Source organism: Coenobita brevimanus, chromosome 45 (assembly GCF_032717465.1).
Source record: "Coenobita brevimanus isolate Jiangsu-jjx chromosome 45, ASM3271746v2, whole genome shotgun sequence".
NCBI lineage: Eukaryota > Metazoa > Arthropoda > Malacostraca > Decapoda > Coenobitidae > Coenobita > Coenobita brevimanus.
Genome location: NC_136998.1, coordinates 39,744,541 through 39,771,745, shown reverse-complemented (window position 1 = coordinate 39,771,745; position 27,205 = coordinate 39,744,541). Strand labels below are relative to the sequence as shown.

The following is a 27,205-nucleotide window of genomic DNA, read 5'->3' as shown; positions in this document are numbered from 1 at the left end:
TGGGTACAGGACTTTGGAGCTTGTAGCACTGTATGACCGGATGCCCTTCCTGATGTCTACCAATGACCCCTGGGTGGACTAGAACCTCTGACCCTTCAGGCACAGTGCTCTAACCCACTGAGCCAAGGCTGGAAAAAAAAAAAAAAAAAAAAAAATGATAAAGTCCTGTACGCCACTAGTTTTAGGATCCCGTTTAATCTAATAATACAGATGGTAAATACAATCATGTTGGTATTTACTGTTCCCAAAACCCAAGAAAAGTGTGAGAACTTTGTCTCAGTCATGACCATTTCTCCACAGTATACCAACTAATCTTTCAATGATGAGTAGCACAGACAACTGCTACAATAATATTAGTATTAAAAGTAAGACACAATACTTCCATTCACATAATCCATGTTCACTGTATTTTACTAGTTACTTCTTGAATTAGAATCTGTGCAGAAGAAATGATTAACAAGTCAATATTCAGATAACTAAGAACACCCAGACTCTTCAACAGTTATATGAGTCAAATTACTGTATATTACATATATGTACTGTTCATAGGCAGCAAAATATATTTCAGGATTTTTCGCATAATTGCCTAGATCACATTTAATATACAAATTCACTACCAATAAGCATCGTTAAAAGTGATGTAAAGCAAACCACTAATCGTACAGTCGTTTACTTGACTTTATTTCCAGTAGAACTATGTATTTGTTACAACTGTTCACACTTAACCATGCTGTTGATACAATTTTTTTTTCCACTTGCTTGGTGTGGAAATCAATCCTCCCAGGCTGGAATTATGATGACTGTGACCAACACACAACAAGCAGTGATTGTAAAATCACCACCAAAAAACTAAACGTATTTTTTCATATGGGTAAACATATGAACCAAAGGAACCATGACGATGACCAGTTTCAATGATGTGGAGGAATGGTAAATGGCCTGGCCTGACCTGACCTAACCAGTTGACTTGATCTAACCATGCAATAGTACAATCACGGCAACCACATTAATCCAAAAGCTCTTCAGTCCAACAACGTATTCAATTTATTCTTGCTACATGTCTCCAGATAATTCACTTAGCTTTGATTCATTTTTTAAAACTGGAAAGGTCAGATACAGCCTTCATTTACCCCTTCCCTATTCGAGGTCTCCTCAAAGCTGAATAAAATCACCTGGAGGCAACAAGACAAGAAAGTTTACGTCTTTGGCTGAGAGGCTAACCAGACCATGACCTGACCAGATCAACAAGACCTGAATATAAACGTTGAGACATTAAATAAACTCTGCAATTCTCTCGACACTTGTGCTCTCATCTATCCTCACACACTACAACATAAAGTAAATCAGAAATAAAAGTTGATTCTGAAATACAAGTTCATTCTATGGTCCTTGTGAAGACAACAGTACTAAATTACTTGGACTAAATCCTGAAATGCTGACAAAAGTGTTGATATATGTATATATATATGAGTAATTGAACTTGATATGAGCTGAAGCCTATCATTTACAGTTAATACAGTACATATAACAAAATTCTGCATTAATACTCTGAAAATATTTCTTTGATGATGAACAATACAATTTACCGTTAATCACACTACACTATTAAACCGCCTAGAAACCTGTCATAATAAATAGATGTCCATAACCAATGTTCTCCACCAACATCACAGGAAATTTCCAGGCATTCCCAGAACACGAATCAAATGATTAAAAAAGGACAAAATATGAAATCCTAAGAAATTCACAAGCCATGTGAAGACAAAATGAATGACAATGACCAGAACGAATGCCAAGAAGTAGTACAATCAATCACCGACAAAGCACAACACCCGACACGGAATGGTCCAACAGCAGACACGCAAATAATTATAGTGATGATAAAGAAGTATGGGGACTCCCATTATGGCTCATGGTTTAAAATATTATATGCCAAATACTGAAGATAGCCTGTGTGACATGGTCTTACTAAGTACCTGGTATCACATGCAGAAATCCACACACTTTTCACTTAGTTGCACTGCACACAAGTGCCTTCAGTTAAATCACTATAAAGTCTAAGAGCTAAAGTTCATCCACAATCCTCAGCCAGCACTGTCCTACCTTTCACAGTTTTCACTTCTCCCCATGGAGTAGCATTCCTTCTCATACTCTTGATGTATGCTTCATATTACTATCACAAATTATTCATGGTAACACCTTTCATTACTAATGTCAGCAAAGAAGTGTCAAGCAAACTTTTGCTCACAGCTGTAAATGATCCTGGAGTTCCTGCACACAGTGTAAAAGAAATATAAGAACTTCTCATAAAAGGGAAGATAATTCTGTACTATACTTTAAGTACCTATCATTGTATGGAAGTGATTTACAATATTTTCAAAAATTTTCTTCTTCTCCAGTGATGATGAATACACTCCAAGTTTTATACATAAATTTGCTCATCTACATGTCCTTTGCAAGAAAAACATTCTCATATATAATGTTGACATTAACAATGCAATAACTGCCCTTTATATCATGCTTAAAACTGGGCTGGTAGACCACAAAATAATGGATTCACAAGAATAATGGAACCATGCTACAAGACAGAACTAAATGCTAACAATCATAAACAGCAAGTGGCAGCTTCACCACTTCGCTTTTCTGACCCTTTATGTGTATAAGTTCTGGGTACAGTGCTCTATTACACAGAGTAAACATGTGTGTACCACAACAAATATAAGCACAACACACCCAAATTATAAGACATAACTTCAATGGAGCTAAAACTGGAATATGGTACAGCTGGAATATTGAGACACCATAACATAAAGGGGTTTTACAGCACTGAAGTCCCTCGAATTTCTGCAGTACAGTATATATAATCAATTGGTTTTTCTACTTAAAATTAAGGCAAGTATCCCTACTTACAATAGATCTGGCCTGGACCTGCCAAATGGATAAGTAGCTGCACAACTTAAAAACAAAGCATCAGGTCCATGAAACTGCTTGCAACAGAAACCCCTGGCATTCTAAAAAACTTGGTTCATATCACACACATTTGTTGTCTTCAGCATTATAGGGATGTACTAGTCAGTATTACCACTGGTTACCCTGCATTACTTATTTCTCATTACTCTTCTCATGCTTTATTTTGTCTACCCATTACTCTTCTCATGCTTTATTTTGTCTTTCTTTTCATCCACTGAATGCATGTCTACAAATTTCTGATTAAGCAGCCTAAGTATCCTCACTCCTTACAACACACTGACTCAGTCCCACAATAAACCACTGGAGTGTATAACATACTAACCATCCTGTACTTTCACAGTGGTATGGGGTGTATCACTGACTACTGCAACACATTTCAGGGGCCTGATACTTTCTCTTCCTCTTCTGTACAGACAGCTATAAAGTCCAGAAAATACTTTGTGTTATATGATCACCAGCTACATATATGTATATGTACTGTATATACGGTATATATATATAAAAAAAAATGCGTAAAGTTTATTGACCATTATTACAATACCTTACTACCATGAGCTTGTAAGAATCAACACAGAGGCCTTAATTCCTTCAATCCAAGGAAGTACTTTTATGTTTATCTGTTCTACCTCCAGACAATATCATTCATATTTTGGAGAAACTTTTTAACCTGAACAGTGTTAGATACAGCCATGATAAACCCCTTCCCTTCGAAGTTTGTCACAAGTTGAACACAGTGGTCTGGGTTTAGCAAGAATTAACCAAGAAAAATACATCACTGGACTGAAGGCCTTAATTACCAATATATGATGGAAATGTTACAATGCATGAATACTGACTATCTCTCCTAACCTAACACTGCGAAGGCAAAAGTAGTACAGTAGAGCTTGGGTGGGAAACTAGTATGAAATGACCATGTGATATCTGTCTGTGTGAAAATACTTATAATTCAACATTTCTGGCAACTGAGCCTGCAGTTTCCTCCAAAAAGTTTATTCCAGGCAACATACTGACACAGCGACTATATAGAGTTAGTGTATGTGAGTTACAGGTTAAAGTCCCCCATGTAGATGATGAACAGAAAGTGTTTATCATTGATCTGTGACATTACCGAAAATGTTGGGGTAACCACACAGAGTTAGAGAATGTGTGGCACTGAAGCAGAAAATGTTCAAGAGTAAAAGAAACACAACGAGGAATACAGCAGTAGTAGTAGTAAAAAAAAATAAATAAAAAAAAAAAATAAATAAATAATAATAATAATAATAATAATAATAATAACAACAACAACTAAATAAGCTGATACGACGCCTGACAAAAAATACCAGGTAATGTTGAAAAAAATTGCAACTTGACAAATGTAAAAAAAATCCTGAGGCATTGTCTAACCCTGCAGTGGCCACAAAGAAGGAGACGATGAGCAGCGAACAAATAAACAGAACTGCGTGATGGCCAATAGCATGGAGGAGATGATGTCGGTGATGCTGGTGGTTGAACAGCCAAGTGTCTACAGGAAGTAGTCGGGTGTGCGGCGTGTGACATGGGGCTCCCCTCTCCTGGGAGCTGGGTCGAATTGCAGGCTGTAACAATAAACATTATCAACATCATCGCTTCTCTTCCTATTCAGGATGCAGCAAAGGATAAAAGACCAGACACTCATCCATATATCATTTAAGCCCCAGAAATCCTGACTCCACCTAACTGAACTAAAACCTGCGTAAAGTTTGCAGGGGTAGTTTTCTTTATTCAACATTGTAGGTGGGGGCACCAATCATCCAATATAGAGTGATGCCATATGAGCTCTACACTGAGTGACAAGCCAAATGGTTTCCTGTACCCAGGAAACCATTTACTATGCTGGGTGGTAACCGTATAACCAGGGTTTCTGGCAGGGTTAAGTGTCCCCCAGATTCCACTATCCAAAATCACTTAATCATGGCAGTTGTTTCAGAGAGCCTTTGAGAGCCCAATACCTGCCCAGGGCCCCAACCAAATAGGCAGACTCGCATGGCCATGTGGAATGTGAGAGGTGTGAATGACGAAAGCAAGAGGGTGGAGGTGGCGAATGAGTTCAGGAGTGTGAGATATGCTGTGATGGCACTGTGTGAAACGAAGATGAAAGGGGGAGAAGTGGAGGAGTGGGAGGGTGTGAAATGTGTAAAACCGGGAATGAATGGGAGAGGAAGATGTAAGGAAGGAGTTGCATTGTTGATGAATGAGGTGTGGCAGAGTGGAATGAGAGACTACAAATGTGTCAGCTCGAGGTGTATGTATGTCAAGTTCAAGTCTGAGAAGGTGAAAGTGGCAGTGATTGTAGTGTATGCACCATGTGAAGACAGGAGTGAGAGAAATGCCCAAGAGCTATAAAGTGATCGTGATGGGGGATATGAATGGAAGAGCAGGCACTGGTCCAGAGGATGACATAATGGGTTGTTATGGAGTACCAGGAGAAAATTATAATGGGAATCGATTAAAGGATATGGGTCAGGAGAGGACGTTGTGCATTTGTAATTCGTATTTCAAACACAAAGATGCACATAAATATACAGGGTATAGAGGAAACGGGGATCGTGTTGAAAGAAGCCTGATTGATTATGTGCTCGTAGAGAGGTCGATGATGGGAATGGTTGCTGATACGAGAGCTGTGAGAGGAAAATGTGGAGGTCTGTCAGATCATATGATTGTGGTATGCATGATCAAGCTGAGAGGAGTGAGGTGGATCAAGAGAGAGAAGAGCAGTCAGGGTGAAAGACTGAAAGTTGAGAAGCTAAGGATCAAAGAAGTGGCAGATGATTACAGGACCAAAGTAGAGGACGAGTTAGATTCAGTGAACTGGAATGAATTGGATCTGGACAGCCTGTAGAATGCATATAGGGACTGCTTAGTTAAGAATGCTAAATGGGTGTGTGGTGTGCCAAGAGTATCAACAAAAAAGAAGGGTACGGCATGGTGGAATGAGGTTAAGAGAGCGGTGGAGGAAAAGAGGAAGAAGTGGCTAAAGTGGTTACAGGATAGGGGTTCAGTTGAAATAAGAACTGAATATATCGAGAGCAAGAAGCATGTAAAAAGACTAGTGAAGAGGAAAAAGAAGGAGGTAAATGATGATCTGGGAAGAAAAGTGAATGCGAACTACTCTGAAAATAGGAAGTTATTCTGGAAAGAAGTGCAGAAATGTAGAAGTGAATGCAGAAAGAAATGTGATAGTGTGAAGGATGCAGGTGGTAAGTTACTAACCCATGAGATGAAGTAAGGACCAGATGGAAAGAATATTTTGAAAGACTGATGAATGGGAATAAAGAAAGCAGAGCGGTTGTAAACATGATTAGTTTTGGGGGTGTGCAGAGAAGGAATGCAGTGCCAGATGTGACACTCGCACAGCTGAAGAACACTGTGAAATTATTGAAAAATGGGAAAGCAGCTGGGGTTGATGAGATGTATGCAGAGATGCTTAAGTGCAGTGGAGAGAGTGGAATGAAGTGCTTGTTGGAGATATGTAGGAAGGCATGGATGAGTGAAACTGTGCCTGCAGAGTGGAAAAAGGCTATGACTGTACCCCTATACAAAAATAAGGTGAGCGAAGTGAGTGCAAGAATTATTGTGGCATAAAATTACTGAGTGTGGTAGGCAAGGTATATGGAAGAATTATTATTGAGAAAGTAAGAGAGGTATCAGAAGTCCTAGCGAGTGATGAACAGGGTGGCTTTAGGAGTGGCAGAGGATGTGTGGATCAAGTATTTGCAGTGAGACAGATAGCACAGAAGGCTTGTGAGAAGGACCATAAGGTGTTTATGGCATTCATGGATCTGGAAAAAGCATACGACAAAGTAGACAGAGAGGGATTGTGGAAAGTTCTGCGCATGTATGGTGTAGATGGTGAGCTGCTAGGTGCTGTCAAGAGTTTTTATGATGGTAGCAAAGCATGTGAAAGGATTAATGGGCATCTAAGTGAATGGTTCACAGTCGGTGTGGGCGAGCAACAAGGTTGTATGATGTCCCCATGGTTGTTCAATACACAGTATATATGGATGGGGTGATGAGAGAAGTGAAAACACGAGTAATGGAGAGACGGATGGCGTTGGTAATGAATGGTGATGGGTGGAATATCTCAAATTTGTTGTATGCTGATGATGCAGTACTGCTTGCAAGCACCAGACAGGAACTTGGTAGCCTGGTGCAGAGTTTTGTTGATGTCTGTGAACGTCGTGCCGTGAGAGTAAATGTAGAGAAAAGTGATGGTTACTGAGAGAGAAGGTGACTCCCAGTGTGATGTCACAGTGAATGGAGAGAGACTGGAATTGGTGAGAGTTCAAATACTTGGGAAAATGTGCAAAAGAGGTTGAAAGTAGAGTGACACAAGGAAGAAAAGTAGCTGGTGCAATGAAGGCCTTGATAACAAACAGAGGCTTGAGTGTTGCAGCTGCATGAGGCTTACATGAGGGAATGTTAGTGCCAACTCTACCTTATGGGTGTGAGACTATGGTGTGGCATGAAAATGAAAAGTCAAGAGTAAGAGCAGTGGAGATAGGACTGTTGAGGAATGTACGCGGCATACAGAGGTTGGATAGGGTACGAAATAGTGTGATTCGTGAAAGGTGTGGAGTAAGGAAGTCGGTGGACACCAGAATCGAAGAGTGTGTCCTGAGATGGTATTGTCATGTGGAGAGAATGGATAACAATAGAGGGGTGAAAAAGGTTTACCTGAGCGAATCTGAAGGAGGGAGGAGACAAGGTAGGCCAAGGAGAAGGTCCCAGATATGGTGGATGAGTGTTTGAGGAAGAGTGGTTTGGAAGTCGGTGAGGTTAGGGAACTGACAAGAGATCGAGCTAGCTGGATGAATGTTGTGAGGAGAAATGCATGATTAGGGATTTTGGCACCCACTGTGAGCATGGCAACGTCCGGATTGACTCAACCAGATACGTTTGTGTGAAGCTGCAGAATGTGGTGAAGGTTTTCTGGCATATCCAGTAGAGCCAGGATTCCAGGGGCTTGAATGATGAGTGAATAGAAGTGTGGCCTATTTGGACTGGGCAAGTTTGTGCTGTCTGGACATTGCTACTCCTTACCCTGCCCTTGGGTGGGAAAAGAGGTCCAGATGATGATGATGATAGTTTGCATTAGCTGCCACATAATCAATCCATCAACCATCAAGTAAAAATAAGGGGTGCCATTGCTTTATCACCCGCGTTCCTTCATAATAATGTATGCAACTGATTCCATTAACTCCCTGTTAGCTTTTCAAGCCTCATAAACTTATATGTCTTACTTTCTTACACATTAATTTATTGCACCACAATCACAACAAAATCAGTTTTTAAAGTTAAAAAGTTAACATGGAAAGGGGGGAAGGACCAATTCCTTACTCAAGCCAGTTTTTGCTTCACTTTTACAACAATGATTATGTAAACTAAACTCATTCTCCCATAAATTGTAACACCTAAAACAGACTAACTTAATGAACACCTAGGTAAGAGATGAAAATCACATTCATCACCAAACTTGCTCTCAAAGGTATTAGAATGTTGCTCAAAACCAAAATCTAGACAATCTAAGAATCTATCTATCTATCTATAGCCTGACGCCCTAATCCCGCAAAGGGTGGCCGCAGACAAAACACCTCCAAGTCGCTCTGTCACCCACCATTTGACTACCCTCCCCCCAACTCACTCCCCCCTCCCTCATATACACCTCTCAACTCCATCCCTCCACCTCATCCTCGGTCTACCTCTCCCTCTCCCTCCCTCCACCTCACCTACATAACCCTCTTAGTCAGTCTTTCATTCTCCATTTGCTCCACATGTCCAAATCACCTCAGTGTATTTCTCCTAATCTTCTCAACCACATCCACATCCACCCCACAACGTTCTTTCACTTCTTCATTCGTCAACCTGTCCCTCCATGTCACTCCAGATGCTCCTCTCAAGTAACTAATTTCCACTCCTCCACTCTTGACTTGTTCCCCTCTTGCAAAGTCCATGCCTAGCTTCCATACGTCACAGTAGGGATCACAATACTATCATGCAGTGGCTTCTTACCTTCCTATTTCTCATCACTGCTTTCAGTGAACCAACACCCTTCCTTCCCTGCTGTACACTTTCACGCACTTCATCCCCCAAAGTTCCATCCTTACTCATCACACTACCCAAGTACTTGAATGCATTCACATTCTCCATATCCTCACCATCCAACCTCACTGTACATTCTGTGACTTCATCCCTCTCAAACACGATAAATTTACTCTTGTTTACATTAACTTTCAGATTCCTCTTCCTACACACTGTCCCAAATTCATTCACCAAACCTTGCAACTCCCATTCATCTTCACTCAACAATACTGTATCATCAGCAAACAGCAACACCAGAATCTTCCAAATCTCACCCGCATTCATTAGACACATCTAAGAAACAATGTAAAATTGTTAGGGAATTACTAAAACATGGTAAAAATCCCTAAAATAGGTTGCTAAATGGACATATGTGTCTCTAACATAGTTAGAAATTAATTAAATTATTAAAGGTATAATTTGAGCATAATCTGACTAACAAACACTAAACAGATGCCATCTACTCACAATGAATACTTGAGTGAATCGTCGAGCTCCATGATAGCAGCCTGATTTCCACAACGGTAACAATAGTTGGGCGCAGAGAAGATGGTGACAACATTGCGGTCATGGCACCAGTTGTAACCCTCCATGACCAGCTGGTGGGCGCGCGAGACCAGCGTCAAACCATTTGAGTGGTTGAAGGTCTCTGAGATGTCCTGGCCAAAAGTGTAACCGGCACCACGCGGGGAGATGCCCCAGCCGCCACGGTCATCAGGGTCTGACCACAGTAGATCACACATAGGACCCTGTAGGTAACACAAACTGGTAAAACTATACCGTTTTTTACTGTAACTTAGCCTTAAGATTGCAGTATCTCCATCTTGAATACCAAGTTGTTGTGATACATTAATACTAAATGCAGTGCTAGTCATAAAGAGGTGCTATAGGTAAGATGCAGAGCCACTGTAGCTACTGTCTTTTCCTGGCAAAAAGCTGCATGAAATAAGTTAGAAACAAGACAAAAATACAAACCAGGTTAAAGTGAAAAAACTACAATGACTACACAAGTAACCAGACACTCTGAAAACACAACTTAATGTCCTAGCTGCTGGGGGGGGGGGGAATATTATGTCTATTTCACAAAAAGGAAGCACACGATCATGCGAGAAGAGCAGCCATATTGTGTTTCCTTTTCCCTGTGGATATCAACATATCTGTGAATCAGGTGTAACCAAGTGATTTGCCAGCATATCATTTACTAATTTACAATGATCAGACATAAAATGCTGGTTATAAAGTAAAAGCAAACTCTATGTTGAACTAGCTTCAGTAAATACCTGTACAGAAGTGTATGTTTTCCATACTCTAGGCAATGAAAGTTGTGACTTTGGATGCCATTGGTCTATTCCTTTCCCCATTAGTAACTGGGTGGGTAGAATCCTAAAGTGGCAATGGGAAAGTACAAGGTGCATTTACTGACAGTACCCAAAGAAATCAGACCTACAATAGATCCATTCACCTGCTATTCAAACTTTCAAAATTTTCCAGCTTCACCTAACAGGCATACATTTTCCACACCTCTTCATCTGATCATCATTCTTGCAACACTTAGCAAAGAAAGTCATATAATCAGAGAAACATACCTCATGTGGAACTTCCTGGAGCCTGTCTAGTGCCCTAATGTGGTCTAGGGTGTCTATGGAGGGTGAGAGACCACCATGAAGACAGAAGATCTGACTGTCTACTAATGCTGTCAGAGGAAGGTAGTCAAACAGGTCTGTGAAGTATTTCCAAACATTGGCATTCCCGTATTTGCGAAGGCATTCGTCATAAAACCCGTAAACTTGAGTAATTTGTCGGGATTCGTGGTTACCACGCAGAATAGTTATTCGCTCCCGGAACCGAACCTAGGAAAAAAAAAAGCACAATTAGAAACTAGCCATTATCATCATCATTTCCTAAGACTTAATCCCTACTGAGAATCCAACATGGAATGGCAATTCCAAGATACTCTGTCCTTTCTTCTTTTTCACCATGATACTGCTCCACTCTCTTCTTCTACACCACATAAGGTTGGCTTTTACCAGCACTGTCCTTGATCTTATATGCAAAAATTTTTTTTGGCACCTTATGCAGGTACACTCTGTAGCTATAGAAGGGGTACACGTTATATTTGCTGTGCATGAAAAATACTATACTGTACACTTACTTTCAGGTTCACAAATTTAGCCATACATTTGGCTAGCTTTGCTTACATGAAAGATCTGAAGTATATATATTTCTGTGTAAGAGTTTAAGTTCCACACCTCTGGATAAAGACAACAATGTATAAAAGTAATAATGCCAGCTGAATAGTACAGTCTCACAACATCACTATTAACTGGTTATGTAAAACATCACACCCAAAACAAAGAAATGTGCATCCTAAAAACCATTTTTCCCCCCCAAAAATGCACTTTCAAAATAAAAAATAGTGTGTAGTAGAGCAAGGTACTTCAAGCATGATGGGTGACTCACAACACGACAAGAAGGGCACCACACATCCTCTGGAGCCCTGCCAGTCTAATAGTGAGATCAGAGTGGGTGATATAAGCTGCTTGCCAGATGTACTCGGACATTGCCCTCTACTTACTAATTTTAAATAAGCCAACCACTATATATAAACACCTTAACTACACAAGCCTCCTTTTCTAACACCGTTCACAATAATTTTTTTTTACTCCACCACCCATTGTAAAGGTTGTGCCAAATGTCAACCTACACAAAATTCTAAAAGTTAATCCCTTTACAACTATGGCAAATGATCTATTTATTTCTGCTCTCTCCACACACTTTTATGCAACACAAGGGAGGGCTTTTCAAACTGGAGGGGTTAGCTATTGTGTTCATTACACCCATTCTGTTTCAGGCAACATTCCAAAAGCCAACACTTGGTAATAGTACAAATATAACATCTGTGACGCCTTTTGCAAGTCAGCTTTATGGATGAAATCACATACAACTTTAGAATGAGTGAAATTCCTGAGGCCTGCAAACAATGCCTATTATAATTATATCTATTAGAAATCAGTGGCTCTCTTAAAGCTGAGGCCTCATATCAAACACATTCACTGCATAACTTTTAAGCCTTGATTTATAGGGCGGATCAAATTTACATAGTCACTATACAGTTCTTCAATTCCCGTATTACAGAAAATCTGAATACCGTACAGTATTTACTTGGTACTAAAATACTGTACTTTATACATTTATGTCACCAACATTAAGATGAGGGCAGCCTTCTGCAATGTTGGGCTATTTTTAAATTTAGGTTATAAAAGAGTATGTTTTCATGTTAGAATTGGACCATCTAGTAAGGCATGTGGTCTGCACGTCTCTGTAACTGCATTATGTAGGTCATGTCCTACCTTCCTCACCTATATTAAAATTTCCTCAAGTTAACAAATCTTTCTCTATTTGTCATAATAAAAATTAAACCTGTAGTTGGTGGCGACCATCATCCACTCACTTGATGTAGTGCTACCTACTTCTTCCTTAGCCTTTATCATTCTTGCCTGCCCTCCTCTCTTCCTGTCTCTCCCATCATTCCTGTCACTTCTTATTGCTTTTCTTTCCTTTACAGGTGGCTTTACATTGAGTGACAAGCCTAGTGGTTTCCTGTAAGCCAAGAAACCATTTACAACGCTGGGTGGTAACCATATAACCAACCCATACGTGCTCCCTACGTGTCAACAAGTGGGTTGGTGGAAGGTTAGTGCCCCTCCCTGTAAAACAAATACTGGTAACTCAGAATGGCCACCCCTTATGGGATTATGGCGTCTGGTAATAGATAGATAGACAGTTACAACTGAATGATACTTGAGGGCAACAATGGATCACAGAAATACAGTAAACAAATAAATTAATATATAAACATCCATTTTAACAATAGCCGATATAAAATGACCTAAAAAAAGGGTAAGGGATGGGGGGAAGTGTAGACAACCAGCTTACCTTTAAACATACTAGCAATGTGACAGTCTCTACAGAATAATAGCCTCTATCAACATAATCTCCCATAAAGAGATAATTTGTGTCTGGTGATCGTCCTCCGATCTTAAATAATTCCATCAGGTCGTGGAACTGTCCATGAACATCCCCACACACTGTCACGGGAGACTTCACCTCCTGTACATTACTTTCTTTTGCCAGCACCTCCTTTGCCTGAAAAATAAATACAATAATGAATTAATCAAATCAAAACTTTTTTCCTAAATTTTCTGTTGTTATCTGAATGTACTGTATTAGTGTTATGATGAGAAGTCACTTGGGATGGATTGGAAATGTGGAAATGATGGAGGATGGTAACTGGGCGCAGAAGTTAAGAGGTGTTAACGTTGAGAGTAGGGCTGCAGGAGGCACACTGAAAATGACCAGGGATGATGTCATAGTGTGTGGCCTCAAGGATAAGGGACTGAATAGAGAGGCTGCTAGAGATCAAGTAGTATGAACAGCTGCCATTACATGAACAAGGCTGAAGCATGCAAGAATAAAGGGACTATAAATGAATGAATGCATTAGGTTAATGATTACGATGTACAGTCAATGGTCACATAACACACAATCCTACAGCATGAAACTCACATAACACGGAAGGCAAAATTTGATGCCAAAATTTAGTCAATTCAAAAATGATAGACATTACACAGGCAGAGGTGGCTGCCCATTTTTTTGAGAACCATACTACGTGGTGATGATAGACATATTTCAGACAGAGGCCCCAAATTATAGTTCAGTCATAATGCGGCAAATTTGGGTCATAACGCGGTCGGAACAGATATAATGTGGCCAGTGATAGTCGCAGCGCAGGTTGCATCAGCCTGTGACGTATGGCTGTCAAGTGTCTGCGAGGGATGTCTTCACGGTCCACTGAGCATTCCTGCCCCAACTGAGCCTACCATCTCCCCTTTTCTCTGGCTGCACACTTGCTCTGTGTGATCTTTGTTCTTTTTTTCTGGCCACGGAACCCAACTTCCCCTCCCCCCAGCAAGCTCACAACTTCTTCCATTTAAGGTGAGGAATCCTCCAGTGTTTGTATGTAACGGTCTTCATTAGGTACCATAGGTAAATGTCCTGGAGAGAAAAAAAAAAAGAAAAAGAAAAAAAAGAAAACTGCCCCCCAAAAGTGAACTTGGGGCTGGCTTGGATATCATGAAACCATTTAACATGTAAACATATAGCCCTGCATCACGGAAATCTCAAAGTGGGGCCTTCCGGGTACAATATTTGCACGTTATGTGAGCGCTCGCTGTACAGTAACAAACTCAGGTATCTTAGGGAGCAGGCTGTAGCACCAGTCAAACAGGGCGGTACTCCCGAGGTGGATGGCAAGCTGGTGACAGGGAGAGCTAGATCTCCCATTTAACCAGCCCCCGGGACCTGGTTCTGACCATCTCTCTTTGCTGAACATTTTCAGTGCTTTCGCTTACACAGAGAGCAGGCCACCATACTCTCATAATACCTCTACCTTCAACTGTCTACGCCACACTACATGCACATTTGATATCATACCTCCTACTTCACCCCCACAGCAATGGCCACTGTATTAACAGCAGCAAACACAGTGGTATCTCGGATTGCCACCACCGGCAGAGTAGGGCTGGCAGCACAGGGTCTTTCCGGTCGCTATGAAGCGACTGTGCCAACAGCGACTACTGCAAACACAGTTCGTGCTCATCAGCAGAGAAGTGCAGGTTTGGTCCTATACTTCACCAATATCCATGGTCTTAGTACCAATTTGTATTCAGTTCACTTTTTTCTTCAACCTGTATCCTCTCTGGCCCTGTTCCTCACAGAATCCCTAATCTCTCTCTACTGAAATATCATCATTTTTTTTTCCTGGTTACCAACTCCTCACAAACTTCCATAACAAGGGTGGCACCTGTTGTTATATCAAATCTGATTTAGCAGTTGACACTGTTTTGAATTTCACTTCAACTAATTTTGATTGTTCATTGTATAAAATAAATTATCTAAATTTTACCAAATATATCTGTGTAGTCCATCACTCCCCCAATGCTTCTTCAGAACCCAGTGTATTTGACTCCACATCCACACAGTTGACTAACCTTAACCTCACCCTTAGCACTGAAATTAATGTTTTGGGTGATTTTAACATACTTACCCAGGTAATGCAGAATGATTATCATATTCTGCCAGGACTGACAATAATGGTCTAGAATGCAAGTTGTGTGCAGACCTGTTTAATCTCATAGTTGTTAAGTCAACCAACCAGAATATTACATTATCCTGACCAGAATACCTATCTCTTGGATCTATTCCTGACAAATAGTCCAGATCAATACAGGATATAAGCATGGGTGTCCGGAGGGGGGGGGCAAGGGGGGGGCAGTTGCCCCCCCCTTGGAATTCCAAAGTGTGTTTCAGTTCTTGTTCAAGGATGGTTGAGTGATCTGAGTTGATTCATGCATTCTCTATGCATTTTGTGTAAGTCATGTAACTCATGTAAGTACATGCCTATGCCTATTGGGGGTGTGTGTATTTTGATATAGCCGTACATATATGTATAATTTCTTAAATTTTGCCCCCCCCCCCAAAAAAAAAAAATCCTGTGGACGGCTTTGGATATAAGTACTGTCACCACTTGGATCCTCTGACCACAATCTCATCAAAGCCTCATGAGTTGGATCCTCCAAACCTCCCCATTCTGAACTTGATAAGGCAGACTGGGATGGATTCAGAAATTATCTTGCTGACATTCCATGGCAGTCTTTCTTCTCTAGTGACAACAATTCTACTCAGTCTCACATTGACAACAATTCTACTCAGTCTCACATTAATGACTAAATACAAGCTCGTATGGAATTGTTCATACCAAGTAAACAGTTCACTAAAAGATCAGAGTCCCCAAAATGGTTTGACAGCAACTGTGCCAGAGCAATGACCTAAAAGTCATAAGCATATAATGCTTACTTAAAATAAAAAACATCTGGACGTCAATTTAAACTTGCTAGAAACCATGGAAATGCAGTGGTAATAAATATCACTAAATTAAACCTTCTTCACAACCAAGCATCCTATCCTAATGACAATATAATACCATACTCCAGTCACCTCTTAATTCTTTCAGTAATAAATTTAACAGGTCATCACCCCCTCCCCCACTGAAAACTTCAGACGGTTACATTGTAAATGATCCACGTGGTAAAGTGAATATCCCTGCCAGTAGCAACTGTACACTTGCCAGAAATTCTATGTTAAAGGAAGTCAACCAAAACATTCCAGTACTAGAACTTGACTCACGAATTTGCTCTACTTAAAACACAGACTAGAAACGTAAAATCCATTCAAGACAATTTACCAACCAAGAATGCTCCTGGCCCAGAAGGAATTCCTCCAGTTCTTTAGAAAAAATGCTCCCCAGAAATTGCTGTTGTCCTTGCTAAATTATTCAGACTATGCATACTGGTACGTACTTCTTCATTCCCTAATTCTTGGAAAGAAGCCGATATCCACCCAATTCCGAAGAGAAGAAGTTCCTCTGATCCCTCTGATTACAGACCAATAGCTATCACGTCTTCTCTTGGTAAAGTATTTGAAACTGCAATGAGTACCGTATGCATATAGTTAAACATCTTAAGTACAACGACTTAATTCGTGATAGACAGTATGGTTTTCGTCATGAAAGATCCACCATTGAAATACTCAATCTCCTGACTCACACCATCTATCAATCCACTAGCCAACTTGGAGAAACTCATGCAGTAGCTAGCCCTTGATGTTTCTAAAGCTTCTGAGAGAGTGCAGCACTGTTCTCTGCTATCCAAACTCCTTTGTTATAGACTAATGTCTTTTGTTCTTCTGATTTCATTTCTCAGTGACAGAAAGATAAAAGTAGATGATGTTTACCGGTGTACCAATATCCCTTTAATTAACATTGGCATGTCACAAAGATTAGTTCTGGCCCCAACTATTTTCCTCTTTCATATTAATGATCTCCTATCTGTCACCCATAGTCCCATCCATTCATAAGTAGATGACTCAACACTTCACAGTTCATTCACATTTAAACATTCATTCACAAAGTATAATATCTCTAAATCTCAATTCAGTACAGCCACCTCCATATATCAAGACTTATCTAGGATCACAGAATGGGGACAAAATAACCTTGTCTCATTTAATGCTAGCAAAACCAAATATATACAATTTACTAATACACAGATATTGCCAGATTCCTATATTACCATACCTTCAATGCTACTAATATTCCTATCTCCAAAACTACCGGTATTGAAATTCTCGATGTTTCACTTAACAATGCTCTCAGCTAGACATCTCATGTCAGATCACTTGCTAAAACTGCCTCAAAGAAACTTGGATTATAGTAAAGAGTTCGTTGCTTCTTCACTGATGAGCAGTTGGCTATACAGTAGTTTATAAGGCATGTGTGCTCTCTGACGGAATACTGCTCACCATTGCAGAATAGCTGTGGAGAGGTTGCACTAAAACAACTACACAAAATTCAGAGCAAAGCTGTTAAAATTATTAATAATCCTGCTATTACAAATAAACTACCTTTCGTACAGGTAACAGGGAATGTTGCCTCCCTTGCATTATTTTACAGATACTTTTATGGCAAACGCTAAGACAATGTTGCATCCATTGTGCCATCCATTCCTGCCTTCCCCTGTGCTACACATGCATCTGGTAGTGCTCATGACTGGAGTGTCACATTGCCATATTGTAGAACTTCTGCCTATCTGAAATCTTTTATTCCCTGAACTGCATCTCTTTGGAACTCACTTCCCCAGACTTGTTTCCCCCCAAACTTCAACCTACAGCTGTTCGAGTCCAACTGCAGTACTACAGATATTTTATGAATCGAAAACACCAGTAATCTGGTGTATGGATTATTTTTTTGTAAAAGACTGCTCCAAATTCAAATTCCCAGGCACAATGTACTGTAACCTGATAAAGTAAAATTCACCAAAGTTACTGTCAGTGATCCTGCACACTCAACTATGAAATTCAGCAAACTGATATATCATCCTCTTTCTGTTTACAGAACTCAACTAATTTCAAGAATTTCCCCACAAGATCCTTAGCCATCATGAGTAGTATGCATGATGGTACAGGTCTCATGCCATTCTCACATCTAGGTCCAGAAAGCTTAAACTAATCAAAACTTACCTAAAAATCCTTGTAAAAATGTGGTTAAAGTAAATCCACTGGACTACCACTACTGCCCAAACTAACTCCTGTTATCACCTAACTTTTGACACCTATATGACTTCTCTTCACGGAAAATTACCGGTGTGAAAGTACAGTACATTATGTATTTGTTTCATGAATGATGGTGGCTCTTCTTACAATGACTCAACAATTATGACAATTCAAAAATAACAATCTTGATAGATGGGAAAAATAACAATATGGATGCCCTAATTTGAACAACATACCTAAACTAATATAAACTGCTAAACCTATAAATGGAATCAGGAGCAGACAATTTTTTCTACTGCTGAACAAGTACTGTACCGGTACTGTACAGTATATGCACATTCCCTGTCCACTGGTGTTACCACCCAACATTCTTCCTGGAAGTTAACAAGACAGGAGACCCACTACATGCTCAAGCTTCATAAATAAAGTTCGGGTAGTTTAGCTTGGGTTTGATTAATTTTGGTTAACACATTGAGCCTGAGTACACTGTATGTAAGGTTTGTTTTACTCTAGACCTCTCCTGATGACTTTATTAAACTTATGAGACAGCTTTTCAAACTGGATGGGTTAGATACATCAAGAATAAACCCCCATCAGTACAAGAAGTCTGGCAGTAAGAAACTATACTGTAAAATGAATGTCAACTAGATTCAAAGGGTTAAGTAGGTTTGCTTAAGTAAGCTTAGTTAGGTCTGGGCCTGGGATTTTTTTTTTTTTTTTACCTTAACACAGTCCTTTAATTCATACCATGGACTATTTTGCTTTACTGCCAAAAAATAAATAAATACAAATGATTAAAATAATAATAAAGCCAGGACAGTTTTGGTACTTCTCCTCTGTTATGATAATCACTTCTGAACTGCCATATACATATCCTGAAAATACCATGGGTTATTGCAAGAACAGCTAATGAGTCTTGTAAAAATCACAATAATATACACCATTCCAGTAAGTAAACCTGACACTATTACAGCTCTCTGATATCATACTCCATGGTTTGATATTAGGTTTGGTAGGGGTAGGTCAGGTTAGGTTAGCAAAAAAGTCTTGTCCCTAATCAAAGGTTGCCCAAATAGTAGTCCAAGAATTGTTATATGGGAGCCATTCATTAAAAATCTCAAAAAGTGGTGGAATCCACTACCTACATTACTGTACCCCATATCTAACGTTAATTTTACTCCAACAAAATACAACCTTGGCCTGTCAAAATACCTAAGTAGGGTGGCCATGAAGCACATTTCAATCATAATTACTCCCGAAAAATAACAAATTAAAGTATGAAAATGGGGAAAACCCTGGTGTACCAACTCAATTCCCGCCAGTGTATTACAAAGAATTTCCCCTAATTCAAAAATGACAACTGAACCAATTATCTAACACGGAAGAAACCATTAAATTGACCTCCTCGTTCATGACTCAACCACTCGGCATCATAATCAGAAACCATTTCACATTAACTGATCGATCTATTACATAAGGATATCCATTAACAATTTATTTATGGCATAATCAATAACCTCCGGGGCATACGAGTTTTATCCGAGTATCCTAATGCTCTTGCTAACCTTGAAAATATGAAAAACATTTACCTTTTCACAGAGCGTTTTCACTTGGTTCTCGGCCAGCTGTTTACACTCCATCAGTTGGTCTATCCATTGGTCTAGCTCCTTCATTTGCGTTTTCTCCTCCATTGTGTGGGAATTCTGAGTCAACAACTGTCCCGGTAATGTCTCCCTCTCACTTATATTGCTATGCCAGTATTCACCCCTAACCTGAGTCCCTCCTTCACAATATGGCCGCCCGCTATGACGTCACGCGATGGTGCCACATACAATATTTACCGATTCTGTGAGGGTTTTGCGACCATTATTCTACTTCAGCCACTTATATGTACTTTTATGCTGATCAGACAATGGCAATACAGACAACGGAATATTCCATTACATCCGGAAACCGAAAACAGTGGTGCCACATTGCCTAAACATTTAGCATTTTTGGGAAGTGTCTAATAGTCCCTTCATATTCGGTTTCCTGCATTCGATGTATTGCTTTGTTATACAGTTCTGTTTAAGCCCTAAATAGGTTACTTTGGTCTATAGACTGCAGATAACATATACAATAATAGCATCTGTCACTTGCATCACCGGCGTGTGAGGCTAGTCAGGTAGTAGATCTTTGTAATGTATATTATATATGTTTTATGTTGTATTATCAACTAAAGAAGCTTCTGGGAATATTATTTCATAACAAATTGCCTTATGTGAGTATTTTAAGAGGCAAAAGCTTAATCTCTGTTCAGTTTAAAACTGGGGTGTTGATGTGAAGTAGTTTATAATTCAAGTATTCCACTGTATAGCCTACATGAAAATTGTATTACAATGGCCTGATTCAATAACATTTTTTATAAACACTCAATGGAATTATCATATGATTATATATTTAGCAAAAGAGAGAGAGAAAAAAAAACATTGGGTCATACACCTACAGAAAGAATTGATAAGCTATGTTTATGGTGAAGAAGATCATAGCCTGCATTATAGGCTATGATCCATATTATAGGCCCCATAATATAAATAATAAACAAACACATTATCTGTATTAGAAACAGTGTACTTGTTTGGAGATTAGCGAACGAAGAAATAAGATCAGAAAAAAAAAGTACTCGAGATGAAGAAATAGATGCGATAACTGAAGTCGGATAGTAGATAAGTTACAGATAAGGAAAGGATACAGATATGTAGTCTGAGTACATGAAGAAGAAATAAACGTAGGCAAATGACAGGAAAGGTAAACAGGTGAATAAGCACAGGACAGGTGAGAACAGTATTTTTTTTGCCTCCACACTCTCTACACTTGCTTCACTCTCCTACCTTTGACTCACCTGTGTCTCCCCCTGACTCATTTCTTTCTTTTTACGTATCCCTGTCTCACTACCCTTCTCACCCTGCCTTGCCACTGCCTCCATTGACTCACAACTACCTAACCCCTGCCTCACCCCTGCCTCTCACGAACCCTGCCTCACCCTAACTCGCCCTTCCCCCAAACTTCACTGTCTCACCCTACCTCCCTCTACTTCACCCTGCCCCACCCTTCTCACCCTGCCTGACCCTGACACACCCTACTTAGTACTAAGCAACAATAATAAACTCAAAGATCACTGACTGACCTTCGTGTGTGTGTGTGTGTGTAAGAGAGAGAGAGAGAGAGAGAGAGAGAGAGAGAGGGAGAGAGAGAGAGAGAAAAAAAAAATAGTAAGTAGGTAAACAGATATGGAAGTAGATAGAGTGAATATATAGTGATAGGCATACAGATAGACAGAAGGGCATATTAACAAACAAACAGATATAGACACATGGGCACATTCACCCTTTCACTACGAGAGCTTCTAATGCCTAAAAAAAGAAAAAAAAATCACTCGTTGTGCAACAGCAATTAAAGTAAAACAATAAAGGTACCAAATAAAAACCGTGACGTGACTGTACTGAAGAATAAACAAAAAAGAAGTAGGTATAAATAGATAAATCCATCCATCCATCATCCAATCCTATGTCGCCCCTTGAGGAGCGTAAGAGCCTGGGGCTAGGCAGTTGGCCCTGATATTTAAGATAAGTGACCAGCCTCACTCTTCCCTGAGTGGCATTACTTGAGCAATAAATTCCAACCATCCCTTGGATATAAACCTACAGACTCAAACCGATTGGAGCACCTTAATTACCCACTAAACCACCAGGCGCCATAATTTAGTTATATGGTTAACACCCAGCGTAGTAAATGGTTTCCTGGTGTACAGGAAACCATTTGGCTTGTCACTTAGTGTAGAGCCACCCATAGGCAGAAGGAAGAGGAAAGAAAGAAAGAAAGAAAGACACAAGAGGGAGTGTAAAGTCACCCTTAGGCAAAAGAAAGATGAAAGAATGAAGGAAAGACAAAAGAGGAAAGAAGAGAGGAAAGGGCAAACACCCAAAGCAGCACTACATCGAATGAATGGATGGTGAGCGCCCCCACCTACCACATACGTAAGTAAATAAATAAAACGATGACGTCACGATACTGAAAGGACTGATAACCCACAATCGCGCAACCCCGTGAGTAAACACGATTGCGCAACACACTGGGTCGCCTTCACAAATAAAACTTATGATCAAATTCCCTTTCGTGATTGTGATTTGTTTTTTGCAGGATTGGCGAGATGGTGCAAAAGAGTCCCCTGTCCAGAAAGAAGTGTAGGACCTATTAATCTTTCCATGGTTCTTGTTCTTCCTAGGAAAACATAATTATGCGAAACGGAACTGATTATGAGTTCACTGGGACGTCCTCTCGTTGCCGTGTGACAATGAACTGATGATGATGATGATGATGATGGTGGTAATGACAATGAAGATGACGGCGATGATGATGATGATGACGATGAGGGTGGTGGTGACGGTGATGACGAAGATAATGCTGATAATGATGGCAATAGCAAAAAACAGAAACGACGAACTCAGGCTGAAGAGGTTTAAGCAAAATAAGTCGCCAACAAAGAGGTGTTAAAAAAGCCAGCAAAAACAAGGACTGGGATTAACGGGGGAAAGGGGGGTGGGAGAAAGATAAGGCCTATCAACAACAGCCATGGTGATAAGAAGGTGTTAAGTCTCGTGAGGAAGGGTTATGTATACTTTCCTACCTACATATGTGTCTATAACTATCAGCTTGTTATTACGTTTGTTTATCTGTCTATCTGCTTATCAGTCTGGTCACTCCATGTATCTGGTCACTCCATGTATCTGTCTACTTCATGCCTGGTTACCTACCTACTGGGTTCTCTCTCTCTCTCTCACACACACACACACATACACACTCGACTCGTGTGGGTGACTTTCCATCCACGGGCTCAGTCTAAGTTACGGAGATGAGCACCACGGCTAAGTGCCTCATGTGGTCTGCCTCCATCTTTACATCACTATTCTGCTTTGAGATCCAGGCAGAATTCACGAAAGAAAAGGAAGAAGTGGATTAGAGTCAGTCTATTTCCTAATGTCTCTAACTTGGCCTAAATAAACTGCCAACTCTTCATAGTGAGCTGTAACAATAGATGAACACTGGAATAGGGTGCTATATAGTCACGATGAAGTGCTATGGCAAGGATGTCAAACCGCAGCATTTCTCCTACCATGAGCTGCGTGAAATAAGCTGCAAAAGGATGAAAATTTAGGTCAACTTTTTTTTTTTTTTTTTTTTTTAATAATACCTGGCAGATGCCTGAGGGGGAGTAGGGCATCTCACCCCCATGTTCAGTCTTATACTGTTAACTGTAATACAAACATAACATAAACAATCGTGAAACAACAATATATGCACGATACTGTTGCAACTGATAAATTATTTGCCTCACTCATGGTTGCACACAATCATATTCTCACACCTACTCTAGTAAACCCAGAATGATTTTGCTGCAACGACAGTGTCATTTACATAAAACATATATCGCGAAAAGGAAAGGCAAAACCGTAATTTCTGATAAATATTTGCAGAAAGTCTATAGATATTAAGTTGGTCAGCCTGCATCCCACTTTAGAATGCAGTTAGCAATAATACGGAGAGGTCATACGCGTTCCATCGTCGTCGTGCGATTAAGAAATTACCGAAAATACCGGTAAATTGAAACTTCTCTTCTTTCACACAACAGAATGAACGAATGATGCAGGGACAACACACAAGTACTCGTATTCTCGTTAGTTAAGAAGACACCCCAACATCTCTTCCTCAGTGATTTATTTCTGGATAAGAATAGTTAATATTCTTTTGTACGTTATCTGTACAAAGTATGGTAATACCGGAACGATTTAAATAACACAGACGAGGACAGTAAGGTGTAATACGCAAAATAAATCGCTAAGATATTAGGGAGCTTCCTTAACCCATGAGTATAAAAGGACAAAATATCGCCCTGCGGAGTAGAAGTGGAAAGTAATAAAACCATCCTATCTAAATATTTTATGCTCGCCTCGTGGATGCATTTATTCCATGACTGACAGACACGGTGGTTGGGTCATGTGGCCTCGAAAAACACGTGTTCCTGTGTCATTCATCTACCTAAGTCTTCCCCTCATCTCACCCTAACCACTCCACGCCTTTCCTTTCCCAGCCTCTCTTAGCCCACTCACAACCTCTTCTTGTCTCACTCAGGTCTCCCTTATATCCATTCAGGTCCCCCCGAAACCTCCCTTTAGGCCCCTTTAGGGCTCCAAGAAATCCCCCTTAGATCTCCTTTTCGGTCCGTTCAGGTCCCCCTGGTTACCCCTTTTAGGACCATTCAAAACCCCCAAATCCCCTTCAGGTCCATTAAGGGCTCCCCCAATCTCCCTTTCCGTCCCTATTTAGGTCCATTCAAGTCTCCCCAAAACCTCCCTTTAGGTTTTCCCGTTTTACTCCAGATTCCTCTCTTTCCACCTCCCCACCCAGGCCATAAAATCGTCTATAGGGAGCAAGAATAAAGTAAAACAATAAGACATGTCGAGGTGAAGGGGTCTAAGATCAATACCCTCTGACCTAAGAGAAAGAGAATAGAAAAGTACCATCTTGTCCTGAATAACGGGCTTTATATAACTCTCTCTCCTTTTCACTTTTTCTTTCCTCCCTTTTCATAATATTTGCTCTCTTTTTCTTACTTTCTTCCTCTCATTTTTAGTCTCTAGACTGTAAATGGATAGTTGCGTGTCGTAGTCAAGGGGAATGTTTGGGTGTTCTCTGTCTGCCTCTCCCTTCTCCCCTCCCCTCTCTGAAGGAGTTAATAGATACCGTTCTTCATCTTTTCACTTTGATAGATCTTCCTTAAGTTTAATCAAATCGTCTGACGGTACGAGAGAGAGAGAGAGAGAGAGAGAGAGAGAGAGAGAGAGAGAGAGAGTAATCATACTGAAGTGGCAAAATGTAGTTGTTGAAGGCAGATAACAAGACACAATTATCTGTATGCTGATTTTAACTCGCAGATGTGTGTGTGTGTTTGTGTGTGTTTGTGTGTGTGTGTGTGAGAGAGAGAGAGAGAGAGAGAGAGAGAGAGAGAGAGAGAGAGAGAGAGAGAATCTAGTACTTTTCTCTATATGTCACGTTATTCTCTTAAACATTATTTATCCAATCATATAGGTGTAATATTCAAGATTAATCGCTACGAGAGGAGCTAAGTAACTAACCAAACACCACCGAAACTACGAATCTAGATGTTACAGCATATCCTGCCCCCACACTCCACAACATCCTGCTTCATGTCACACCACACCTCCCAAGAACATCACCCTACCGTACCTCTTGTTTATGTCTATCTGTTATCAGTTGTCTTATTCTCCTCCATATCACCCTGTCCTTTGCTATCAGGCTGCCCACCCTTTAACACACACACACACACACACCCTAACTCACACCGCTCGCTGGTGCAGTGGTAACGTTCTCGCTTGCCAACTGGTGGACGGGAGTTCGCGCCTCGCTCAGGTTGCGAAAAGTTTCACTGACGAAGTGAGTGGTTACTGTCCCCCTTGAGCAAGGGGACGGGTGTGTGCATGTGTGAAGGTCACAGCCTTGCCCTTAGATCGGACTATATGAGCTCTCAGCTCCCTTCCGGGAGGGTAAAAAGCTGACGATCACGACCATCAAGTGATCCTGACCGACCCGGTGAATTACATGCTTCCCCATTCCATCCCTCTACCTCATCCTCGGCCTCCCCCTGCACCTCACTCACGTACACCCTCTTTCGTCATCTTTCAAAGCACGGCCACACCTCTCCTTAACCCATCAATCCGGTGACGTATTTTTCTGGTTTATTCTTGCTACTTCAGACGATTTTGCCCAGCTGAGAAGAGACCTTCAATGGTGATTTTGGAGTGTCCAAGGAAGATACTACAGGGTCGTATTCTCGTCGGGTAAGGAAGCTTTCTACCACCTCTTCCTTATCGATTTACTTTTGGATGTGGGTGGCTAATATCCTTACGTACGTTATTTATGCCGAGTATGGCGATACTGCCCGGATTCATATAACATACCACAATCAGGTGTAACTGACAAAATATATCGCTTTGGAAAAAGTGTTAAGGAATTTCCTTAACCGAGAATTCGGGTCAAGCAGTTCAAAGATAGAAGCTACGGCAAGTCAAATGCTGAGGAGTAATATGGACAGTACAGGTATGAAGTGTAAAGCATAAAAAAAAAAAAGGTTATGGAAAAATTACCCCCTCTCTCTCTTACACACACACACGTTCATAATGTGCCTGAGAGAGAGAGAGAGAGAGAGAGAGAGAGAGAGAGAGAGAGAGTTTAAAACTATTAACAAAGCATTATAGTTACTGATAACGTATATGACGTCACACTTCCCACCCTGCTTACAAGGAGACCGGAAACCACCCCTACTACACCCCCCTCCCTCTCGCTTACCCTTCCCTCTTCTACCTCTCCTCCCCATAGTCCCTCCTTTACGTGACGTCACAAGGTCGGCCACCAAGAAAAGAAACGTCACTTCCAGACAAGAATACTATTTTGGCGGGAAATACTGACAGGTCGTGGGAATATGCTTGTCTACTGAAGACAGAACATAAACAAATGAGCCTTATCCACGTCAGTCTCCCCTCAGCAATAGGGTAAGGTGGGGTAAGATGCCCCCCTTAATGAAGGATTATGTCTAGTACCGGTAGCCATAGTTTCTGCAGTAGGATTTTTATAGTTTCCTTGAAAGCTTGTATTGTGACCAATCTATGATGTGCACTGTATCAACTTATCATACTTTGTGAAAAGAGACTTAAAAAAAACAAAACAAAAAAAACAAAAGTGGTGTCTTGCCCCACATATGGGGTGTAGCCCAATGGGTAGACCTTTTCCCTCACTACGGGGTACATTACAAGTCACAATAAACATATAGGTAAATTTATTTTTCCTTTTATAAAAACAATAAATGTGTTCCCTCCTTTTATTAGAAACAGCCACTTGTACTAACATATGCCCC

General features: G+C 40.5%; 1 protein-coding gene across 1 annotated transcript; it reads right to left on the bottom strand.

Annotated features, from left to right (window-relative positions):
• Nucleotides 1-660: 660 nt before the first annotated feature.
• Nucleotides 661-20,028, bottom strand: mts (protein phosphatase 2 catalytic subunit mts). The gene is made up of 5 exons (XM_080271298.1): nucleotides 19,827-20,028; nucleotides 13,006-13,215; nucleotides 10,656-10,919; nucleotides 9,538-9,818; nucleotides 661-4,547 (listed from the first exon to the last, which is right to left on the bottom strand). The coding sequence occupies exons 1-5, from the start codon at nucleotides 19,926-19,928 to the stop codon at nucleotides 4,475-4,477; spliced, it is 930 nt and encodes a 309-aa protein (XP_080127424.1). The 5' UTR covers nucleotides 19,929-20,028; the 3' UTR covers nucleotides 661-4,474.
• Nucleotides 20,029-27,205: the final 7,177 nt, after the last annotated feature.

Bases quoted from the DNA above. Each gene is read 5' to 3' on its own strand.
- mts (XM_080271298.1), bottom strand. From the start codon at position 19,928: ATGGAGGAGAAAACGCAAATGAAGGAGCTAGACCAATGGATAGACCAA. The intron at 10,920-13,005 runs GTAAGCTGGTTG...TTTTTTTCCTAG, and splicing joins CATTGCTAGTATGTTTAAAG to GTTCGGTTCCGGGAGCGAAT. The intron at 9,819-10,655 runs GTATGTTTCTCT...TGTTACCTACAG, and splicing joins TCCAGGAAGTTCCACATGAG to GGTCCTATGTGTGATCTACT.